Source organism: Macaca thibetana, chromosome 3, assembly GCF_024542745.1.
Source record: "Macaca thibetana thibetana isolate TM-01 chromosome 3, ASM2454274v1, whole genome shotgun sequence".
Taxonomy (NCBI): Eukaryota; Metazoa; Chordata; class Mammalia; order Primates; family Cercopithecidae; genus Macaca; species Macaca thibetana.
Window position 1 is genome coordinate 160,700,754 of NC_065580.1, and position 23,544 is coordinate 160,724,297.

General features: G+C 45.5%; 1 protein-coding gene and 1 pseudogene across 2 annotated transcripts in view; one reads left to right on the top strand and one right to left on the bottom strand.

Moving 5' to 3' along the window:
* Positions 1–2,835: 2,835 nt before the first annotated feature.
* Positions 2,836–11,987, top strand: LOC126950960 (serine/arginine-rich splicing factor 9-like; annotated as a pseudogene).
* A 1,103-nt stretch (positions 11,988–13,090) lies between these two features.
* DOP1B (DOP1 leucine zipper like protein B) overlaps positions 13,091–23,544 on the bottom strand; it is a 123,705-nt gene continuing 113,251 nt past the window's right edge. Inside the window, exons 33-37 of one of the 2 annotated variants that reach the window (XM_050785750.1) lie at positions 18,668–18,804; positions 17,999–18,054; positions 17,604–17,765; positions 15,176–15,305; positions 13,091–14,037 (exon numbers count right to left, since the gene is read on the bottom strand). In XM_050785750.1, the coding sequence (XP_050641707.1) occupies positions 13,786–14,037; positions 15,176–15,305; positions 17,604–17,765; positions 17,999–18,054; positions 18,668–18,804 (737 nt within the window). In that variant the 3' untranslated portion in view covers positions 13,091–13,785. Of the gene's footprint in view, positions 14,038–15,175; positions 15,306–17,603; positions 17,766–17,998; positions 18,055–18,667; positions 18,805–23,544 lie in introns of those variants that run through there. The other variant, XR_007724527.1, reaches the window with a different exon arrangement.

The window sequence follows — 23,544 nt, forward strand, 5'->3', positions numbered from 1 at the left end:
GTCAGGATAACTCTAAGTTGGGGGGTGGGGTGGTGGGCAGGGTTGGAGGCTATAGGTAAATTTAAACATTTTCTGGTTGACAATTGGTTGAGTTTGTCTAAAGACCTGGGATCAACAGAAAGGAAATGTTCAGGTTAAGATAAAAGATTGTGGAGGCTGGGTGTGGGGGCTCACGCCTGTAATCCCAGCACTTTGGGAGGTCAAGGTGGGTGGATCATTTGAGGTCAAGAGTTTGAGACCAGCCTGGCCAATATGGTGAAACCCCACCTCTACTAAAAATACCAAAAAAAAAAAAAAAAAAAAAAGCCAGGCATAGTGGTGGGCACCTATAATCCCAGCTACTCAGGAGGCTGAGGCAGGAGAATCACTTGAACCCGGCAGGTGGAGGTTGCAGTGAGCCGAGATCACCCTACTGTACTCCAGCCTGGTCAAGAGAGAGAAGCTCCATCTCAAAAAAAAAAAAAAAAGAAAAAAAGATTGTGGAGACCAAGGTTCTTTTGAAGTCTTTATACTGGCTGCCCTTAGAGACAAAGATGACAAATGTTTCCTATTCAGACCTTTAAAAGGTGCTAGAGCCTTGTTTTTGTTTTTGTTTTTTGAGACGGAGTCTTGCTCTGTCGCCCAGGCTGGAGTGCAGTGGCAAGATCTCAAGCTCTGCCCCTGGGTTCACGCCATTCTCCTGCCTCACCCTCCTGAGTAGCTGGGACTACAGGCGCCCACCACCATGCCTGGTTAATTTTTTTGTATTTTTAGTAGAGACGGGATTTCACCGTGTTAGCCAGGATGGTCTCGATCTCCTGACTTCGTGATCCTGTCTCGGCCTCACAAAGTGCTGGGATTATAGGCATGTGCCACAACACCCAGCTAATTTTTATTTTTTATTTTTCAGATGAAATCTCACTCTGTCACACCCAGGTTGGAATGCAATGGCATGATCTCAGTTCACTGCAACCTCTGCCTCCCAGGTTCAAGCGATTCTCCTGCCTCAGCCTCCCGAGTAATTGGGACTACTAGCACAAACCACCATGCCCAGCTAATTTTTTGTAATTTTAGTACAAACGGGGTTTCACCATGTTGGCCAGACTGGTCTCAAACTCCTGACCTCAGGTGATCTGCCTGCCTCAGCCTCCCAAAGTGCTGGGATTACAGGCATGAGCCACCAGAAGATTATTTGACTGTTGAAGCAGAGAGAGACGAGAAGATGCTGTGCTTCTAGCTTTCAAAATGGAGAAGGGGCCTTGACCCAAGGAATGTAGGTGATGCAGCTCTGAAAGCTGGAAAGGCAAGAGACTGCATCCTAGAGCCCTTAGGGCCTCCAGAGGGATCGAGACCCTGTGGACACCTTGGCTTCAGCCTAGTGAAACTCGTTTTGGACGTCTGGCCTCCAGGACTGGAAGAGAATACATTTCTGTAGTCTTGTTTTCTTTGTTTTGTTTTGTTTTTGTTTTTGTTTTTTTGTTTTTTGAAACAGAGTCTCACTCTGTCACCTGGGCTGGAGTACAGTGGCATGATCTCGGCTCACTACAACCTCCGCCTCCCGGGTCCAAGCAATTCTCCTGCCTCAGCCTCCCAAGTAGCTGGGATTACAGGCACCTGCCACTATGCCCAGCTAATTTTTTGTATTTTTAGTAGATACAGGATTTCACCATGTTGGTCAGGCTGGTCTTGAACTCCTGACCTTGTGATTCACCTGCCTCAGCCTCCCAAAGTGTTGGGATTACAGGTATGAGACACCAAGCCCGGAATTCTGTGGTCTTAAGCCACTAAATTTGCAGTAATCTGTTACAGCAGCAATAGGAATAGAAAATAGTCTATTCATGTCTAAGTAAATACATACCTATACATACAAATTCTTGCCTGTCCCACTTCCCCACTTTTTTTTTTAACACAATAATAACATACTGTGAAATTAATTCTACATTCCCAAGTTTTACTTATATAAGATAAGCAGATGGCAATCAAGTAGAGGTTAAACTTACAAGAGGTTGGTATAAAATGATTTTTTTTTTTTTTTGAGACTGAGTCTTGCTCTGTTGCCCAGGCTGGAGTGCAGTGGTGAGAACTTGGCTCACTGCAAGCTCCTGCCTCCCAGGTTCAGGCCATTCTCCTGCCTCAGCCTCCCGAGTAGCTGGGACTACAGGTGCCAGCCACGACGCCCGGCTAATTTTTTTTGTATTTTTAGTAGAGTCAGGGTTTCACCGTGTTAGCCAGGAAGGTCTCAATCTCCTGACCTCATGATCCACCCACCTCGGCCTCCCAAAGTGCTGGGATTACAGGCGTGAGCCACTGCGCCCGGCCAGGATTTTTTTAAATTATAAAAACTACTCCAGATGTGGTGGCTCATGCCTGTAATCCTGTAATCCTGCCACTTTGGGAGGCTGAGGTGGGAGGATCACTTGGTTCCCGGAGTTTGAGAGCAGCCTGGGCAACATAGTGAAACCCTGTCTCTACAAAATATTTTTTAAAATCAGCTGGGTGTGGTGGTGCACGCCTGTGGTCCCAGCTACTTGGAAGGTTGAGGTGGGAAGATCGATTAAGCCAGAGAGGTTGAGGCTCCAGTGAGCCTTGATCCTGCCACTGCACTCCAGTCTGGGCAATAGGGTGAGACCCTGTCTCAAAACAAAAACAAAAACCCAAAACAAAACAACATAAAAAAACAAACAAACAAAAAACAAACAAATCCCTATTTGCTCTCTTGGGTCCTCGCCTCCAAGATGACAAAGATAAGGACTTTGGGAGTCTGAGGCAGCGGATCACTTGAGGTCAGGAGTTTCAGACTAGGCTGGCCAAAATAGTGAAACCCAGCCTCTACTAAAGATACAAAGGAAACGAATAATGGTCCTGCCAAAAGGGGCAGCGGCCACATGCAGGCAATTCGCTGCACAAACTGTGCCCCATGTGTGCCAAAAGACAAGGCTATTAAGAAGTTCCTCTGGCCGGTGCTCATGCCTGTAATCCCAGCACTTTGGCAGGTGGATCACCAGAGGTCAGGAGCTCAAGACCAGCCTGGCCAACATGGTGAAACCCCGTCTCTACTAAAAATACAAAAACCATCCGGGCGTGGTGGCACACGCCTATAACCCTAGCCACTCAGGAGGCTGAAGCAGGAGAATTGCTTGAACCTGGGAGGCAGAGGTTGCAGTGAGCCAAGATCGCACCACTGCTCTCCAGTCTCCAGAGCGAGGCTCCGTCTCAGAAAAAAAAAAAAAAAAGAGCTTCCTCACAGTATTTTGCAGCTTCATAATATTCCATTAAATTGATGTATCACAATTTATTTAGCCAGTCTCCTACTGGAGAACACAGAGTTTGTCTCCAAACTTATGTTACTATCAGTACTACTTTATATTTTATTTATTGATTTATTTTGAAACAGGGTCTCACTCTATCACCCAGGTTGGAGTACAGGGGCACGATCTCAGCTCACTGCAACCTCCGACCCCCCGGGTTCAGAGATTCTCCTGCCTCAGCCTCCTGAGCAGCTGGGATTACAAGGACATGCCACCATGTCTGGCTAATTTTTGTATTTTTAGTATATATGGGGTTTCACCATGATGGCCAGGCTGGTCTTGAACTCCTGACTGACTTCAAGTGATCCACCTGCCTCAGCCTCTCTAGGCGCTGGGATTACAGCGTGAGCCACCACACCTAGCCAGTACTACTTTAATGTATAACTTGTACATAAGTCATTTTGCACATATGCACATATATCAGATAAATTCCTGGAAATAGATTTGCTGGGTCAAAAGGTACATGCATTTGTAATTTTGATAGAAATTGACAAATTTCTTCCAGAAAGGTTGAACCAATTTATATTCCCACCTGCAATATATGGGGTATCCTGTTTTCCCTTATTGATACCTGCAGATGATCAGTGAATAATATCTCAGAACAATTTTTATTTGTTTCTAACATTGTAAATTTCAGCATATTTTTACATGTGTAAAGGCCAACTGTATTTTTTGGTAAACTCCCTATTTATATCCATTGCCCATTTTTCTTTTGGTAGGCATTCTTCAAGTATTGGAGAAATAAGCTCTTTGTGATAGGAGTCTGAAATATTTTTCTCAGTTTACCATTTATCTTTTACCTTGCTTGTGATATTGATTATGCAGATTTTTTTTTTTTTCTTTTTGAGACAGGGTCTTACTCTGTTGCCCAGGCTGGAGTGCAGTGGCTCGATCATAAGTCACCTCAGCCTTGAACTCCTGGGCTCAAGTTATCTTTCTGCCTCAGCCTCCTGAGTAGCTGGGACTACAGGTTTGTGCCGCCATGCCCAGCTGATTTTCTGATTTTTTGTACAGATGTGGTCTTGCTACATTGCCAAGGCTTGTCTCAAACTCCTGGTCTCAATCAATCTTCCTGCTTCAACCTCCTGAGTAACTGGGACTACAGGTGTGTCATGGTGCCTGCCTAGCTTCATGTGTACAAATTGTAAAAAGTAAAGTAGAGGTTCCTCTTCAAAGACTTTCCTCCCCATTTAATTAGGAATAAATAGTAACTTCTCTTAGAAGCAAAATGTATTCAAAGACCTGTGCTAACATTCTCAAATATCTGCTAGCCGCGATAAAGAAATCAATGTACTTTATGTTCTTCGCTCCCACAAATTAGCCTAAATATTTGCCTGGGCATGCTTATACTGGTCCAAGCAAGCATTAGGTCATAGCCTGCTCCTCTTCCTTATTTGAAGGTGTTTTTACCTTTCTCAGCATTCCACAAGTTACTTCCTCCTTTCTTTTCTTGCACTGTCATCCAGGCTGGAGTGCAGTGGTGCGAACTCAGCTCACTGCAAGCTCCGCCTCCTGGGTTCCCGCCATTCTCCTGCCTGAGCCTCCTGAGTAGCTGGGATTACAGGCGCCCGCCACCAGGCCCGGCTAATTTTTTTTGTATTTTTAGTAGAGATGGGGTTTCCCCATGTTAGCCAGGATGGTCTCAATCTCCTGACCTCGTGATCTGCCCACCTCAGCCTCCCAAAGTTCAGGGATTACAGGCGTGAGCCACTGCGCCTGGCCTTCCTCTTTCCTTTGTTCTCCTCTACCTTTGCCTCTTTTAAAAAGTTCTAAGTTGCTAGCCAATCGGGACAAATACAGAATGTGAGGTCCCGTTTCAGCCAATGGAAACCGGACACAGCAGTATAAATGACCCTGTCTCCTTTGTTCCGTGTACTCGTGTGGCAAAACTGCTGGTGACTGTACCCTTTCTGCAGGAAGTAAAAATGGCATTGCTGAGTAAATTAAATTTATGTTCAAGTGCTAGTTCTTTATGGCACCGGGGAACAAGCATTTCAAACAGCATTAACCTAATCGGTTGCTATTAGGCCAATCTTCGTCTTCAGCTGGCCACAAGAACTACCCCTCCCAAAACATTAAACAACTTGTCTGTTTCCTGACACAATTTATTTATTTTATTTATCATTTATTTATTCTTTTGAGACAGAGTCTCATTCTTTCACCCAGACTGGAATGTAGTAGTACGACCTGGGCTCATTGCAGCCTCTGCCCCACTGGGTTAAAGCGATTCTCCTGCCTCAGCCTCCCAAGTAGCTAGGATTACAGGCATGCATCACCACATCCGGTTAATGTTTGTATTTTTTGTAGAGACAGGGTTTCACCATGTAGGCCAGGCTGGTCTCGAACTCCTGACCTCAAGTGATCTCTCCCAAAGTGTAGGGATTACAGGCATGAGCCACCACATCCAACCACGAAATTTAGATTGTTATCTTGGATAAGATGGAAACAAACAAAACATAATACGAGGAGAAACACGGAACAATATTTGATTGAGTACTTCTTATTTAACGTAGTACCATTCACATAACACAAAGAGCTGCAAGAAGTGCAGCTGTTCACCGAGTTCTGTTTGCTTGTCAAAGGGTCCAGTGAGACTTATGGACAAGCCTAGTAAAGACAGCATGGGTGGTCTTCACTGAGATGCTTTAGTGGGGTTGGACCGAAGATGGGTGGTCCTGGAACCAGCAGGGACTCATGCTGGCTGTCTTCATCGAGATGCTTTAGTGGGGTTGGACTGAAGCTGGGTAGTGCTGGAACCAGCAGGGAAGAGGTAAAAAGCATGTCAGGGAGCTCGGTGTGGTGGCTCACACCTGTAATTCCAGCACTTTAGGAAATTGAGGTGGGAGGATTGCTTGAGCCCAGGAATTTGAGACCAGCCTGGGCAATATAGGGAGATCCAGTCTCTTCAAAAAATAAAAAACAGGCCAGGTGCAGTGACTCATGCCTGTAATCCCAGCACTTTGGGAGGCCGAGGCGGGCAGATCACCTGAGGTCAGGAATTTGAGACCAGCCTGACCAATATGGTGAAATCTTGTCTCTACTAAAAATACAAAAATTAGCTCGGCGTGGTGGTGGATGCCTGTAATCCCAGCAACTCTGGGAGCTGAGGCAGGAGAATTGTTGAATCCGGGAGGTGGAGGTTGCTGTGAGCCAAGATTGAGCCACTGCACTCAGCCTGGGTAACAGAGCCAGACTCCATCTCAAAAATAAAACGAAATAAAAATAAAAACATTAACTGGGCATGGTGGCACACACCTGTGGTCCCAGTTACACAGGAGGCTGAACCTGGGAGGTTGAGGCTGCAGTGAGCCATGATCACGACACTGCACTTCAGCCTGGGCAACAAAGCCAAAGTGAGACCTTGTTTCAAAAGAAAAAAAAAAAAGAGCCAGTCATGGTGGCTCACGCCTGTAATCCCAGCACTTTGGGAGGCCGAGGTGGGCACATCACTTGAGGTCAGGAGTTCGAGATCAGCCTGGGCAACATGGTGAAACCCTGTCTCTACTAAAAATACAAAATTTAGCCAGGCGTGCTGGTGCATGCCTGTAGTCTCAGCTACTCAGGAGGCTGAGGCACAAGAATCACTTGAATCAGGGAGACAGAGGTTGCAGTGAGCTGAGATCACGCTGCTGCACTCCAGCCTGGGCAACAGAGCAAAAAAAAAAAAAAAAAAAAAAAAAAAAGCATGCCAGGTAGAGCATCCTCGTGAGCAAAAGGTGGGTGATCAGTGAAATAGCATCTGCCTTGGGGAGATGATTATTAAGATGATGAAATGTCCAAGTTTGGGGCAGAAAACCCACTGTTCTCTGAGCCCCCCACCTGTCTAGTCCTACAAATTAATTGATGAAACATTTGGTTTAGTACCTTCTCTCTTCCTTCTAGCACCACCTTGGGCAGATACATCAATCTTCATGTTTATTTAGTCACGTACCGGGCATCTATATATGCCAGACACTGCTAGGAACTGAAGATAGAGACCCTGTTTGTTTCAAAAAGTACTCCTGCCCCACAGCCAGCAGTGGGCAACTACGTTTTTAGGTGCAATCATAAGGCCACCCTGTGACAAAGTTCCTCCCTGTACCTGAGGAAGTACAGAAAGAGAGCAGGAAGCTTCTCAGAACCAGGTCTCAGACTGGCTCCCATCTATTTGTTAAATAAACCAACAAATGACTTAACTAGGACTCTGCCAGGTGGAGGAGGAGGATAAAATAATATCAAGCAGATGGAATGGCATATGTTATGAAGTGCAAGAGATGATAATGCTGAGTGGTTGAAGGAGGCAGAAGAGACAGATAAGTGGCCGCCAGGAAGGAGGCTAAAGAGAAGGGCCATCTGTTCCCAAAAGTCATTATTATAACATCAGTTTAGGGTAAAATGTCAAGTGACTTCCATTTCTATAGCCAAAACATTGAAGGGCAAGCTTCTGCTTAATTTGCTACCTCTCATCTGCTTCTGGTTGACTTAGGGGTGAAAAACACCTCTGAGGATGGGACAGGCGCTTGCTCCTCGGAGAAGGCGGAGCCCCGGCTCTCTCCAGCTGCAGAACAATCACACTTGTCTCCCCTGCCCCCACTTTCAGCCCACAGTGTTTTGTTTTTAATTTTTTTCACTGTAGTAAAAGATACATACAACTTTTACTATTGCTAACTTTTTTTTTTTTTTTTTTTGAGATGGAGTCTTGCTCTGTTGCCCAGGCTGGAGTGCAGTGGTGCAATCTCAGCTCACTGCAACCTCCACCTCCCAGGTTCAAGCAATTCCCCTGCCTCAGCCTCCTGAGTAGCTGGGATTTTAGGCACCCACCACCACACCTGGCTAATTTTTGTAGCGACGGGGTTTCGTCATATTGGCCAGGCTGGTCTGGAACTCCTGACCTTGTGATCCTCCTGCCTCGGCCTCCCAAAGTGCTAGGATTACAGGCGTGAGCCACCATGCCCAGCCGACAGCTGCATTCTTTTACCTCAGAGCATTTAAGACCGATAGCACAGAATCTGCCCCCCAAGACAGTTGTTTAAAACTTTACAGTCTTCATCAATGATCTCCATGATTCCAGCTACTTCTACTAATTTTCAATTGGGCATTGTGTACAAATACTGGAAAGTAAGGCTTGCTCTCCTTTAAAACACACTTCATCACGCCTTGTAAGCAGGGAACCTCCTCTCCATGTATGATCTCCCATCTCCTCTGCTGTGGGCCTGGCAGGAGCTGGTTTAGCAGGAAGTTGTAACTGGGTGGGGCAGTCTCAGAAACTGTCTCTTCCACACATGACCAGACAGCCCCAGCTATCTGGTTCCTGTTTAACTTTCTCAGCACTGCGGTTGACAACACAGAGCACTAGTGAGAGACCTAGGTTTCGATTCTTCACCCTGCTTCTCTGCGCCTCAGTTCTGCTGGCTTTGTAGAATGGGCCAAGGGTCCCCACTTTCTGAGGGGTGGTAATAAAATCATGCACATGAAGTCCTGAGCACACCCTGGCTGCTACGGTAGGGCTCATTTCTTGCCCACATACACACGGGCTATGCCCACACCAGCACTCCCTGAAGCTCCGTGTGTTCAACCCTCTGCTCAGTGAGAATTCCCAGTCTGTTCTCATTGTTTGCCACAGCCACCCTTGGCAAACACCAGCCCTTCCAAAACACTGCCTGCCCTTGGTGTAGCGACTCTTTGGTCCTACGGCCACATATGGCCTACTTCTGGGACAAACTGAGTTACAGCAGTTGTCTCCAAAGAGGGTGCAGAAGCTCATTGTTGGGGGCTAAGAAAAAAATATCAGGCCATGTGTGGTGGCTCACACCTGTAACCTCGGCACTTTGGGATGCCAAGGCAGGAGGATTGCTTGGGCCCAGGAGACTGACCTGGACAACATAGAGAGACTCCTGTGATATGGTTTGGCTCTGTGTCCCCATCCAAATCTCACATAGAATTGTAATCCCCACGTGTTGCTGTTGCAGGAGGGACCTGGTGGGAGGCGATTGAATCAAGGGGCAGTTTCCCCCATGCTGTTCTCATGATGGTGAGTTCTTTTTTTTTTTTTTTTTTTTTTGAGACAGAGTCTCGCTCTGCCGCCCAGGCTGGAGTGCAGTGGCGTGATCTTGGCTCACTGCAAGCTCCGCCTCCCGGGTTCATGCCATTCTCCTGCCTCAGCCTCCCGAGTAGCTGGGACTACAGGCACCCACCACCTCGCCCGGCTAGTTTTTTTTTTTGTATTTTTTAGTAGAGACGGGGTTTCACCGTGTCAGCCAGGATGGTCTCGATCTCCTGACCTCGTGATCCGCCCGTCTCGGCCTCCCAAAGTGCTGGGATTACAGGCTTGAGCCACCACGCCCGGCCGATGGTGAGTTCTTATGAGATCTGATGGTTTAAAGTGTGTGACAGTTCCCCCCTTCACTCTGTCTCCTGCCGCCATGTAAGATGTGCCTTGCTATATATGCCCCTTTGCCTTCTGCCATAATTGTAAGTTTCCTGTGGCTTCCCCAGCCATGGAGAACTGTGAGTCGATTAAACCTCTTTTCTTTATAAATTACCCATGCTCAGGTAGTTCTTTATAGCAGTGTGAAAATGGACTAATACACCCATCTCTACTAACAATCAAAAAGTTGGCTGGGCATGGTAGTGTGCACCTGTAGTCCCAGCTACTCAGGAGGCTGAGGCAGGAGGATTGCTTTGAGCCCAGGAGTTCGAGGCTGCAGTGAGCTATAATCATGCCACTCTACTCCAGCGTGGGTGACACAGCAAGACTCTATCTCTAAAAACTAAAAAGAACAAACTGGTGATTTTGTTTGTCTTCATTTTTTCTGTTTTTTGAAACAGAGCCTTGCTCTGTCACCCAGGCTGGAGTGCAGTGGGGTGATTACAGCTCAGTGCAACCTTTGCCTTCCGGGCTCAGTCAATCCGCCTGCCTTAGCTTCCCAAGTGGCTGAGACTACAGGCTTGCACCACCACACCTGGCTAATTTTTTTGGTATTTTTTATAGAGACAGGGTTTTGCCATGTTGCCCAGGCTGGTCTCAAACTCTTGGACTCCAGTAATCCTCCTGCCCCAGCCTCCCAAAGCTAGAATTACAGGCATGAGCCACCATGACTGGCCTGTCCTCATACTTTTTTTTCTTTTGAGACGGAATCTTGCCCTGTTGCCAGGCTGGAGTGCAGTGGTGTGATCTCTGCTCACTGCAACCTCCATCTCCCGGGTTCAAGTGATTCTCCTGCCTCAGCCTCCTGAGTAGCTGGGACTACAGGCACGTGCGGTGCCACCACGCCCAGATAATTCTTGTTTTTTTTAGTGGAGATGGAGTTTCACCATGTTGGCCAGGATGGTCTCCATAGCTTGACCTCGTGATCCGTCTGCCTTGGCCTCCTAAAGTGCTGGGATTACAGGTGTGAGCCACCGCGCCCGGCCCCAGTCCTCATACTTTTAAAATCCCCATCCTCTGTTTTATAAAATACACATGTTGGAACCCAAGTAAATTAACGTAACATAGCTTATAGATACTGGGGCTGGAGAGAAACTTAATTTTTACTGCTGGGTGTGTGATAAAAACTGCTTAAAGATCACAAGAGTGGCAGAACTGGTTAGTTGCTACCACCGTAAGAGGTAGTTACCATGGATATTCCTACCTTAAAGATGAGAAAACTGAGACACAAAGTATGCACAGACCAGTACATGGCTGAGTCAAACCCAGGCACTGCGGAGACTATATGCTTAACTACTGTGCTATATCCTGTGACAAAAGGAAATATCTAGACGTACATCACGCGTGTAGGACTGTTTTATGAACATGAAGATATGAGTGCTGTTAAATCCCTATCTTTGCAGACATCGCTGTACATAACTGTAATCCCAGTTACTCAGGAGCTAGAGGCAGGAGAATCGCTTGAATGCAGGAGGCGGAGGTTGCAGTGAGCCGAGATCGCGTCACTGCATCCAGCCGGGGTGACAGAGCAAGACTGTGTCTCAAAAAAAAAAAATAGCCGGCCATGGTGGCGCACCTGTAATGCCAGCTACTTGGGAGCCTGAGGCAGGATAATCGCTTGAACCTGGAAGGCGGAGGTTGCAGGGAGCCAAGATCACGCCACTACACCACTACACCAAAAAAACAGACGCTGGCGGGGTGAACCGTGCTGAGGCGGCGGCAGCAGCGATGCAGGCCGATGCGGGCTGCGGCGGGCCCGCGGCGTCTGGCGGTGCGGGTGGGTGTCGGGCTGGGCGGACAGCGCCGCTGAGAGGGCGACGGGCGCATCTACCGGCGCATCTACGTGGGGATCCTTCCGACCGACGTGCGCGAGGACCTGTGCTACAAGTACAGCCGCAACCGCGAGATCGAGCTCAAGAACCGGCACGGTCTTGTGCCCTTCGCCTTCGGGCGCTTCGAGGACCCCCGAGATGCACAGGATGTTATTTATGGAAAAAATGGACTTCCTCCATCATGCAGTTGGCAGGACCTGAAGGATCACATGTGAGAAGCCCGGATGTCTGTTATGCTGATGTGCGGGGATGGTTGAGTATCCCAGAAAAGAAGACATGGAGTATGCCCTGCGTAAAGACACCAAATTCCGCTCTCATGAGGGTGAAACTTCCTACATCCGAGTTTATCCTGAAAGAAGCACCAGCTGTGGCTACTAACGGTCTCTGTCTGGTTCAAGGGGCCGTGACTCTCCATACCAAAACTGGGGTTCCCCACACTACTCTCCTTTCAGGCTCTACTGAGACAGGCGATGGGAATTTTTTATTTTTTAGGTTAACTGAGCTGCTTTGTGATCAGAATCTACATTCCAGATTGAGGATTTAGTGTCTTAGGAAATTTTTTTAATTTTTTTTTTTTTAAAGAAGAAAACAAACTACATAATTTCTACCAGGGCCATAATAGCAGTGAAACATTTTAAACTGCAGAAATTGTGGTTCTGGTTCAGAAACAAGTTGTATATTTTTCACCCCTGATTATGGGAAAAAGTCAGTTCTGTCTTTGTGGGTTGCTCTGCTATGGAGAGCAACAGTTACTGTGACTGAATCGGCCCATTCTGTTTAGAAATATATTTTAAACGTTTAGGGGGAAAAAAGAAAAAAAAAAAGAACAGAACAGAACGTAGAAATTTATTTGGCTCAAGCCTGTAAAAGGCGAGACGGGCGGATTTAGGGGAGAAAAAACGGTGAAAAAAAAAAAGAAAAAACAGCCGGGCGAGGCGGCGGGCGCCTGTAGTCCCAGAACTGATGAGGCAGGAGAATCATAAACCCAGGGGGCGGAGCTTGCAGTGAGCTGAATCCGGCCACTTTCCAAACAGAGCCCTGTAAAAGAAATTTTAAACTTATGTTGTTAAACTGTGCAAACGTGATTTTTTTTTTTTTTTTTTTTTTTTTTTTGAGATGGAGTTTCACCCTTGTTGCCCAGGCTGGAGTGCAATGGTGCGATCTTGGTTCACGGCAACCTCCACCTCCCGGGTTCAAGAGATTCTTTGGCCTCAGCCTCCTGAGTAGCTGGGATTACAGGCATGCACCATCATGCCCAGCTAATTTTGTATTTTTAGTACAGACGGGATTTCTCCATGTTGCTCAGGCTGGTCTTGAACTCCTGACCTCAGGTCATCTGCCCACCTTGGCCTCCCAAAGTGCTTGGATTACGGGCATGAGCCACCATGCCCGGCAAACATGTAATTTTTAATGTGTGAGGGTTGAATTCATTGGGGTTATCTTTGAATACATTGAGGTTACCTTACCTCTGCTGAATGGGTGAGGGGCAATTATTGTCCTTGGAAAACAATGTATTTTAGTTTTAAAATGGAGTACCAAAATAAGCACTTCAAAGGACATTTGTGTGAAAGATTAAAAATAACATTCTTTTAATAAGTTTAAATTTTAGAGAAATATACTAAGACCCATATAACTGCTTCAACAAAGAAAACTTCTTCATTATCTTTATACTTCACATTACAAATTTTGTGCTACTGTTAGATGATATATTAATTTTATTTTCATTACATAAATTGAGGAAGAAATGCAGAATCAGATTCAAATATATTACAAGGCATTAAGGGAGGTGTGTCCTGTTGCTGAATAGCAAATTGGCTGAAATCTACTTTCTTTCTTTTTTTTTTTTTTTTTGAGATGGTCTCATTCTGTCACCCAGCTGGAGTGCTGCAGTGGCGCGATCTCAGCTCACTGCAGCCTCCACCTCCTGGAATCAAGCAATTCTGTGCCTCAGCCTCCCAAGCAGCTGGGATTACAGGCACCGCCACCACACCCAACTAATTTTTGTATTTTTAGTAGAGACAGGGTCTCACCATGTTGGTCAGGCTGGTCTCGAACTCCTGACCTCATGTGATCTGCCTGCCTTGGCCTCCCAAAGTGCTGAGATTACAGGTGTAAGCCACCGCACCTAGCCTGAAATCTACTTTCAAAATGGAAATAGGCTTGTTTAAAAGCGCTATCCTGCCTTCTTTCTTCTTTAGAATATAACCTGGTTTTCAGTAAAGTACCAATACATGGATTAAACATATTCTCTCTCACATGGTTAACATTCTGGATGTTCCAGAAAATCATATTCGATGCATTCTTCCAGTTGCTTTAAGACCCTTGAGCTATCTGTGACAGGAAAGTCCAAGAATGGAGCTCCTGGGGTATCAGCAGGCAGCTGTCTTTGGGTTTTAAATGCACAGTTTAGAGTCATGAAGAATGGCATCAACTGCCTGATGCTGGAAACAGAATGTTGGCGCAGAAGCGGGAACTCAGTCTTCATGGTGATCTCATCAGAGCTACTGATTTCCTGCAGAAGAAACAAACCCATAGCAATGATACGGTTTTACTGAGGGCTTTAGATGGCTGGGAAGCACATGCATGTGGCAAAACCTAAGAAATAAGGTCCTTTTTTTTTTTTTTTGAGACAGAGTCTTGCTCTGTCGCCCAGGCTAGAGTGCAGCAGCGTGATCTCGGCTCACTGCAACCTCTGCCTCCAGGGTTCAAGCAATTCTCCTGCTTCAGCTTCCTGAGTAGCTGGGATTACAGGTACCCGTCACCATGCCCAGCTAATTTTTGTATTTTTGTAAAGATGGAGTTTCACCATGTTCGCCAGGTTGGTCTCGAACTCCTGACCTCTGGTGATCTGCCCGCCTTGGCCTCCCAAAGTGCTGGGATTACCAGCCTCGTGAATATAATTTTTAAAAAGAAAAGCAGGCTGGGCACAGTGGCTGTCACCTGTAATCCCAGCACTTCAGGAGGCTGAGGCAGGCGGATCACCTGAGGTCAGGAGTTCGAGACCACCCTGACCAATATGGTGAAAACCTGTCTCTACTAAAAACACAAAAATTAGCCCCAAGTGTGGTGGCACGTGCCTGTAGTTCCAACTACTCGGGAAGCTGAGGTGCGAGAATTGCTAGAACCTGGGAGGTGGAGGTTGCAGTGAACTGAGATCTCCCCACTGCACTCCAGTCTGGGCAACAGAGTGAGACTTTGTCTCTCAAAAAAAAAAAAAAAAAAAAAAAAAAAAAAAACCCCAAAACAAAAAAACAAAAATTAGCCAGACATGGTGGCATGTGCCTGTAGTTCCAGCTATTCCAGAGGCTGACAGGAGAATCACTTGAAACCAGGAGGCTGAGGTTGCAGTGACCTGAGATTGCGCCACTGCACTCCAGCCTGGGCAACAGAGTGAGATTCCATCTCAAAACAAAACAAAACAAAACAAAAATGAAATTAGCCAGGTGTGGTGGCACATTCCTGTAATCCCAGCTACTCAGGAAGCTGAAGCAGGAGCATCACTTGAACCTGGGAGGTGGAGGTTGCAGTAAGCCAAGCCCACACCATTGCACTCCAACCTGGGTGGCCGAGTGAAACTCTGCCTCAAAAAAAAAAAAAAAAAAAAAAAAAAAAAAAGAAAAGAAAAGAAGAGAGAAAAGAAAAGCACTTACCCCAAACTTTAATTTTAGAAGTTCTAGAATCTTGACAGTGTGGGGTTTGCATTCTTGGTGATTCTCCTCTATATCCGACAGGAAGGCAGGGTCCTCTGTGTCCACTTCTGGAATAAATGCCCACCTATAACTGCGGGGAACAAACAGAAGGTCAGGACTGCTGGTAAGAGCCCTTCAATGTCATTAAAATTAGTTTTACTAAGATATCATCCACATACTGTATCTATTTAATATGGACAACTCAATGCCTTTTATTATATTCATAGAGTTGCATGTCTATTATCACAATCAATTTTAGAGTATTTCATTACCCCAAAAAGAAATCCTGCCCCGCTCAGCCATCACCACCCCAACCCCCTATGCCCTTGAGACCTAGGCACCCGCTAATCCACACTCTGTCTCATCGTGGACATTCCATATGAGCAGAATCACACACTATGTGTTCCCTTGTTTCGGCTTTCACTTAGCATCATATTTTCCAGGTTCATCCAGGTTCCAGCGTGTCTCAGTTCTTCAATTCTTTTCACTGCTGAACCGTATTCCACAGAATGGGTATGTCACGTTATCTATCTGTTCATCAGCTGACGGCCGTTTGGGTTTTTTCCACTTTTTGCCTATTATAAATAACGCTGCTATGCACATTCGCATATATCAGAACCCAGTTTTTTTTTTTTTTTTTTTTTTGAGAGACAGAGTCTCGCTCTGTTGCCCAGGCTGGAGTGCAGTGGTGCAATCTTGGCTCACTGCAACCTCTGCCTCCCAGGTTCAGGCAATTCTCTGCCTCAGCCTCCTAAAGTGCTGGGATTACAGGCGTGAGCCACTGCGCCCAGCCTCCACTTTTTTTTGTTTGTTTGTTTTTTGAGACGGAGTTTCGCTCTTTCTCCCAAACTGGAGTGCAGTTGTACGATCTTGGTTCACCACAACCTCTGCCTTCGGTTTCAAGCAGTTCTCCTGCCTCAGCCTCCCAAGTAGCTGGGATTACAGGCGTACGACCCCACGCCTGGCTAATTTTGTATTTTTAGTAGAGACGAGGTTTCTCCATATTGGTCGGGCTGTTCTCAAACTCCCGACCTCAGGTGATCTACCCGCCTTGGCCTCCCAAAGTGCTGGGATTACAGGCATAAGCCACCGTGCCCGGCCTAATTTTTGTATTTTTAGTAGAGACAGGGTTTCACCAGGTTGGCCAGGATGGTCTTGAACTCCTGGCCTCAAGTGATCCACCCACCTTGGCTTCCCAAAGTACTGGGATTACAGGCATGAGCCACTGTACCCGGCCTAATTTTTGTGTTTCTAGTAGAGACAGGGTTTTGCCATATTGGTCAGGCTGGTCTCAAACTCCCAACCTCTCAGGTGATCCACCTGCCTCAGCCTCCTAAAGTGCTAGTATTACAAGTGTGAGACACCACATCTGGCCCGAACCTGCTTTTTAAAAACTAAAAGACTTCCTTTTGTGGAACAGCTTTAGGTTCACAGCCAATGGAGCAGAAAGTACAGTTCCCGTATATCCCATCCCACACACATACAAGCCTGCCGTATTATTGACATCCTGCACCACAGCGGTACATTTGTTAAAACTGAAGAACCTCTACTGATTCACCATTATCCCCCCAAGTCCAGAGTTTACATCAGGGTTCACTCTTGGTGGTGTACATTGTATGGGTTTGGAGAAACGGACAATGACATGGATCTACCATTATAGCTCCGTATGCAATAATTTCACTGCCCTAAAAACCCTCTGTGCTTCACCCATCCATCCCTGCCTCCCTCTCCCCAACCCCTGGCGACCACTGATTCTTTTTACTGTCTCCACAGTTTTGCCTTTTCCAGAATGTCACATGGTTAGAATCATACAGTGTGTAGCCTTTTCAGTCTGGCTTCTTTCACTTAGCAATGTGCATTTAAGAGAACCCACTTTTTAACCACAAACATTTCTATATGCTTACTCTCTTTGTGGGGGTAGGAGAGAGAGAAATAGCCTCTGGGGCTGGTCATGAAATTAAACAAATGAGCAGCTGTGCTAAGCCTGCAGGAAACATAAGCCTAAGGGGCAAAGTGAATCGGAGACGGCAGGCTCCAAATAAAGGCATTCTTATCTAACTAAACAGACAAAAAGGTCTACACAAAGGCGGTGAGGACCACCAGTGGGTAAGCCCTGTTTTATAAGCATTCAGTAGCAAAAACCACACACACACACACACACACACACCCCCCATAGAAACACATTCATAAACACTCCTATGAGCCAAATTCGCAGAGCCACAGATGTTGCAAGTAATCTGAAACTCGGTATTCCGAGCTGGCTCAGCTGTCACTAGAAACCCAGATGGTGGTTTCCCATAAACTGTACATGAAAAGCAAGTGAAAGTGCTTAAAAGGAAAAAACAAAATCTCCTGCTTCAAAAAGGACACATGATCCTATCTGACTTACATTTGAAATAATGGCATCTTGTCAGGTGGAAAAGAAAGCGCTGTGTCCAAGAATTTGCAAGCTGATAAATACAAGATGAGTTCACTCTGGGGTATCTCCCCCACTGAGTGTCCATTTGCATCCGGGACTGAACCTTTCGTTCTGTTTACTTTGTTGTTGCTTCTGTAAATTTGCAAAGAAACGCTTGTTATAAATTCATTCAGAGCTGTTATAGTCCATTCACCTATGACATGTCCCTCAGAATAATTTTCCTTTTAAGAAATGTTTGGAATAGCTGGTCCTTTCACAAGTACTTCAAGAAAACAGCATTTAACATTAGATAACCATACATCTAAAGTAATGTCCTTTAATCGTGACCATCTTTTCCTCTTGTGCACAGATCTTGTACTGCTTACCTCAATGACTCATCTTCGTCTTTTAGATCTTCTTCAAGCTGTGTGAATGTCTGAATCTGAAAACAAAAAAAGCATTCAAGTTACTATCTGAGAGAGACTAAACCTACCCAATTTTTTTTTTTTACTTATTTATTTTAAAAAATCGATTAATTTATGAATGAATGAATAAGATGGGGTCTTACTCTGTCACCCAGTCTGGAGCACAATGGTACAATCATGGCTCACTGCAGCCTCAACCTTCTGCAGATGTAACTTCCCACCATGCCTAACTAATTTTCGTATTTTTTTGTAGACAAGGAGTTTCATCATGTTGCCCAGGTTAGTCTTGAACTCCTGGGCTCAAGTGATCCATCCACCTTGGCATCCCAAAGTGCTGGGATTATAGGCATAAGCTACCACGCCCGGCCCAAATTTATAGTATATAAAAAAACTAGTAAATATTATCCAATGGTACAAGTTAGTTGGAATTACTGACAGGGTGAGAGATCAAATATGATCATAGGGTAAAATATTCTCTATTTAACCAAGAGCTAACCATGTGCTACCAACCTGATTAAAAATAACTTTTAGATAAAATGGGATATATATGAAATAGTATGTTATATGCTACTGAAAAAGCATTTTAGAAAGCTCCAACCTTGTTTTCAAGCTTACAATACTTGTACTCACCAATTCAGAGACCATTATTGGCCACAATGAAGTCAAATGCTGAGGAGATATTCTTAGCAGCAAAACTCTGAAAAAAAGAAACATCTGAGCAGCAACTGTGGATGTCTGTCCGACTCTGAGATTGTCTGTCAGGCGTTCTAAGGAGAGAAGATTTTAGAGACGTCACACAAATATGCAGTTTAAGGTTTCTTATCAGACAAAGAAAAATAAAATTGTGACTGTTCTGACATTCTGGTAAGAACCCAGTGTAAGGAATGAGTGTTACAGGCCAGGCTCAGTGGCTCGCGCCTGTAATCCCAGCACTTTGGGAGGCCGAGGCAGGCAGATAACAAGGTAAGGAGATCGAGACCAGCCTGGCCAATATGGTGAAACCCCGTCTCTACTAAAAATACAAAAATTAGTTGGGCATGGTGGTGGGTGCCTGTAGTCCCAGCTACTTGAGAGGGTGAGGCAGAAGAATTGCTTTAACCTGGGAGATAGAGGTTGCAGTGAGCCAAGATCACACCACTGCACTCCAGCCGGGGTGACAGAGTGAGACTCCATTTCAAAAAAAAAAAAGAATGTTGGTGATGCTTTTGTGCAACTAGTCTACCCCAGCCCTCGTCTTTGTGAAATACAGCAGTTCATGGCTCTTGCCAAACCTCAAAGGAAATGATTCCCATGGGCTGTCCCCCTGCCACAGCTGAGTAGAAAGACATGAACATCTGTCACCAGAAATCCACTGGATGACCAACGGCCACTTAAAATGTTCTTTTAAGAATATGAATGAGGAGACACAGAAACCAAGCAGCCCATGGTGAGGGATGGATTTACACAATCATATGGACTGGCTGGCAGACAACACCGTATTTTGGGGGTGGTAGGTGGGAAGTGGAGCAAGTAAATATAATAGATTTATTCAGTAAGGTTTAAACTTGATGGCCATGACAAAAACTTTAATTCCTATGGAGGGAAATGTGTTTCAAATAACTCTCTAGTCCCTAACACTTCCCTGCTTCTCCCCTGAAATGGTTGTTTGTAGAATGAGACTTTTTTTTTTCTCTCATAGCTTAAGGTTTCCTAGGAATGTAACAAATTGCTACAGCAAACAGCTAAATGGTAGGCATGCTAGTTGTAGTACATTAGAACAGTATCAGTTGTAGTACATTAGAACATTAGTATATTAGTAATAAACTTTTCTTTTTTTTTTTTTTTTTTGAGATGGAGTCTCACTGTGTTGCCCAGGCTACAGGGCAGGGGAGCAGTCTCCGTTCACTGCAACCTCCGCCTCCTGGGTTCAAGCAATTATCCTGCCTCAGCATCCAGAGTAGTTGGGATTACAGGTGTCTGCCACTACGCTCGGCTAATTTTTTGTATTTTTAGTAGAGACAGGGTTTCACCATGTTGGCCAGGCTGGTCTTGAACTCCTGACCTCAGATAATCCACCTGACTTGGACTCCCAAAGTGCTGGGATTACAGGTGTGAGCTGCCATGCTCAGTCAGTTTTTTTTTTTTTTTTTCTTCTTTTTTCTTTTTTTTTTTTTTTTTTTTTTTTTTGAGATAGAATCTTGCTTTGTCACTCATGCTGGAGTACAGTGGTGCGATCTCAGCTCACTGCAGCCCCTGCCTCCTGGGTTCAAACGATTCTCATGCCTCAGCCTCCCGAGTAGCTGGGATTATAGGCACCTGCCACTATACCCAGCTAATTTTTGGTATTTTCAGTAGAGATGGGGTTTCACCATGTTGGCCACGCTGGTCTCGAACTCCTGACCTCAGATGATCTGCCCTCCTTGGCTTCCCAAAGTGCTGGGATTACAGACGTGAGCCACTGTGCCTCGCTTTGACCTTTCTTTTTTGTGGTAAGAGCACCTAAAATCTACTCTCTTGGCAAATTCCCAGTACATATGCAGCGTTATTAATGACAGTCCTCATGTTGTACATGCCTTCTCTAGACTTACTGATCCTACATAATTGCACCTTCGTACCCTTTCACCTACACCTTCCCAGCCGCCGAAGACGTGAGACTGCTGTCACTCTGAGCCGAGATGTACAGAGCTGCTCAGCTCCCACCTGTGCACCATCTCCTCCTCTGCTACTTGATGGTGCGACAGTGTCCAGGGAAAAGGACCCCAAACGGTATTCCAGGAGAGAAGCGTTAGAAATTCTCCACTCCTGCTTCTCTTTTTTTTTTTTTTGAGATGGAGTCTCCCTCACTCTGTCACCCAGGCTGGAGTGCAGTGGCATGATCTCGGTTCATTGCAACCTCCACCTCCAGGGTACAAGCAATTCTCCTGCCTCAGCCTCCCGAGTAGCTGGGATTACAGGTACCTGCCACCATGCTTGGCTAATTTCTTGTATTTTTAGTAGAGATGGGGTTTCACCACGTTGGCCAGGCTGGTCTTGAACTCCTGACCTCAAGTGATCTGCCCACCTCGGCCTCCCAAGGTGCTGGGATTACAGGCCACTGTGCCCAGCCTCCTGCCTCTTTTAACTGGGCCCAGACTATTTACTATGGGACATGTCTTGGGAGCTTCTGGATGCATCTACCTCTCTGAGGCAGATGTGGGCATCATCCCTCCACAGGGCATCTCCAGGCAAGTTCAGTGTCCTCCAGCTCTGCCAGAGGACACTCTGAGTGCCATCAACCCAGGACTCAGAGGGGCTGGGCCTACCAACGGACGTCTTGGGGACAACAACATGTAGGAAAGTGCTCTGTAAACTGTCAGTTCATCAAAAATGAAAATGGGGCAAAAGGCTTATTTTTTAAAAAACATGTAGTATTTCTAGAAATACAGCACTTGAGCTATCCAAAATGAAGCGTATTTATTTAGAAATTCTTCTTTCCCTGCCAGGCACAGTGGCTCACGCCTGTAATCCCAGCACTTTGGGAGGCCAAGGCAGGTGGATCACTTGAAGTCAGGAGTTTGAGACCAGCCTGGCCATCATGGTGAAACCCCATCTCTACTAAAAATACAAAAATAAGCTGGGCATGGCGGCGGGTGCCTGTCATCCCAGCTACTGGGAGGCTGAGGCAGGAGAATCACTAGAACCTAGGAAGCGGAAGTTGCAGTGAGACAAGATTGTGCCACTGCACTCCAGCCTAGGCAACGGAGTCAGACTCTGTTCCCCCACCCCCAAAAAAAAAAAATTTCTCTTTCCCAAGAGCTCAAAACCTACCTCTGTTTTAGGTCAGCATTCTGCTGACTTTATTATATATATGAATATACAATATAAGCAAGTATATTATATGTTATATAGTATAATATTTAATATTACTATTTAGTTATTAGTTATTACAATCATGTCAATATAATACAAATATAATAATTACATGTTATAATGTCATATAATTATATAACATATTAATATATTATGTAAAACATGTTATATATGCATGTTATATATATATGGTGCGATATATATGTATATTCTATTATATTGCCCTTGCTTGCTCCCTCTCAGAGAAATAATTTCTCAGAATTGCTGGGTGTTTAAACTGTACCATGGTCAAATTCTCCACACCCCTGTTTGAGAATGACTGTTGTCTATCTTTTTATTTTTTTGGTTCTAGCTTCTATACACCTAATGCTGTCTCCTTAGCTATCTGGGCCTCCTCCCAAATTTGAGAGGAGTGTGAGATGGGGTAGAAAGAAGGAACAGGGCTGGGTGCAGTGGCTCATGCCTACAATCCCAGCACTTTGGGAGGCCAAGGTGGGCAGATCACCTGAGATGAGGAGTTTGAGACCAGCCTGGCCAACATGGTAAAACCCCGTCTCTACTAAAAAAAAACCCACAAAAATTAGCCGGGCATGGTGGTGGGTGTCTGTGATCCCAACTACCTGGGAGGCTGAGGCAGGAGAATCACTTGAACCTGGGAGGCGGAGGTTGCAATGAGCCAAGATTGCGCCACTGCACTCCAGCCTGGGTGACAGAGGGAGACCCTGGCTCAAAACGAAAACAAAAACAAAACAGAATGTCAACTTTGCCACCTGAACATTTTATGAGAAGGAAAAAAAAAAAAAAAAAAAAAAAAAAAAAAAACCCTGACAATCACGTATGATATGTCGGCAATAATAATAACAATTTATTATTATTATTATTTTTGTGTGATGGATTCTCTCTCTGTCGCCCAGGCTGGAGTGCAGTGGCATGATCTCGGCTCAGTGCAACCTCTGCCTACCGGGTTCAAGTGATTCTCCTGCTTCAGCCTCCCCAGTAGCTGGGATTACAGGTGTGAGTCACCACACCAGGCTAATTTTTGTATTTTTAGTAGAGACGGGGTTTCACCACACTGGGCAGGCTGATGTCAAATTCCTGACCTCAAGTGATCCACCCGCCTTGGCCTCTGAAAGTGCTGGGATTACAGGTAGGTATGAACCACTGTGCCCAGCCAGCAATAAATTATTTTTGATGCAGTCAAAGAATATAATGGGCATGAAGAAAAAAAATTGTTAAGGAAAAATTAGATCCTTCTCCAATATCTTGCCCCTTCCCTGGCCTCAACTGAAGGTGCGATTAAGGGAGTACTATAAACACCAAGTATCTTGACTGCAGGAGGACTCTAGCAAGAGATAGTGCTGAGGAAGTATTATTCCTATACTGTAGTCAGGCTTTTAAAAACTAATAAAAATTAATAACACTGCAATTGATTTTATTAAGTATTTATTTAGAGACAGAGTTTTGCTCTTGTTGCCCAGGCTGGAGTGCAGTGGCGCAATCTTGGCTCACTGCAACCTTGGTCTCCTGGGTTCAAGTGATTCTCCTGCCTCAGCCTCCCAGGTAGCTGCAATTACAGGTGTAATTGCAAGTAGCTCCCAAGTAGCTGCAAATACAGGCACCACGCCTGGCTAATTTTGTATTTTTAGTAGAGACGGGGTTTCACTATGTTGGTCAGGCTG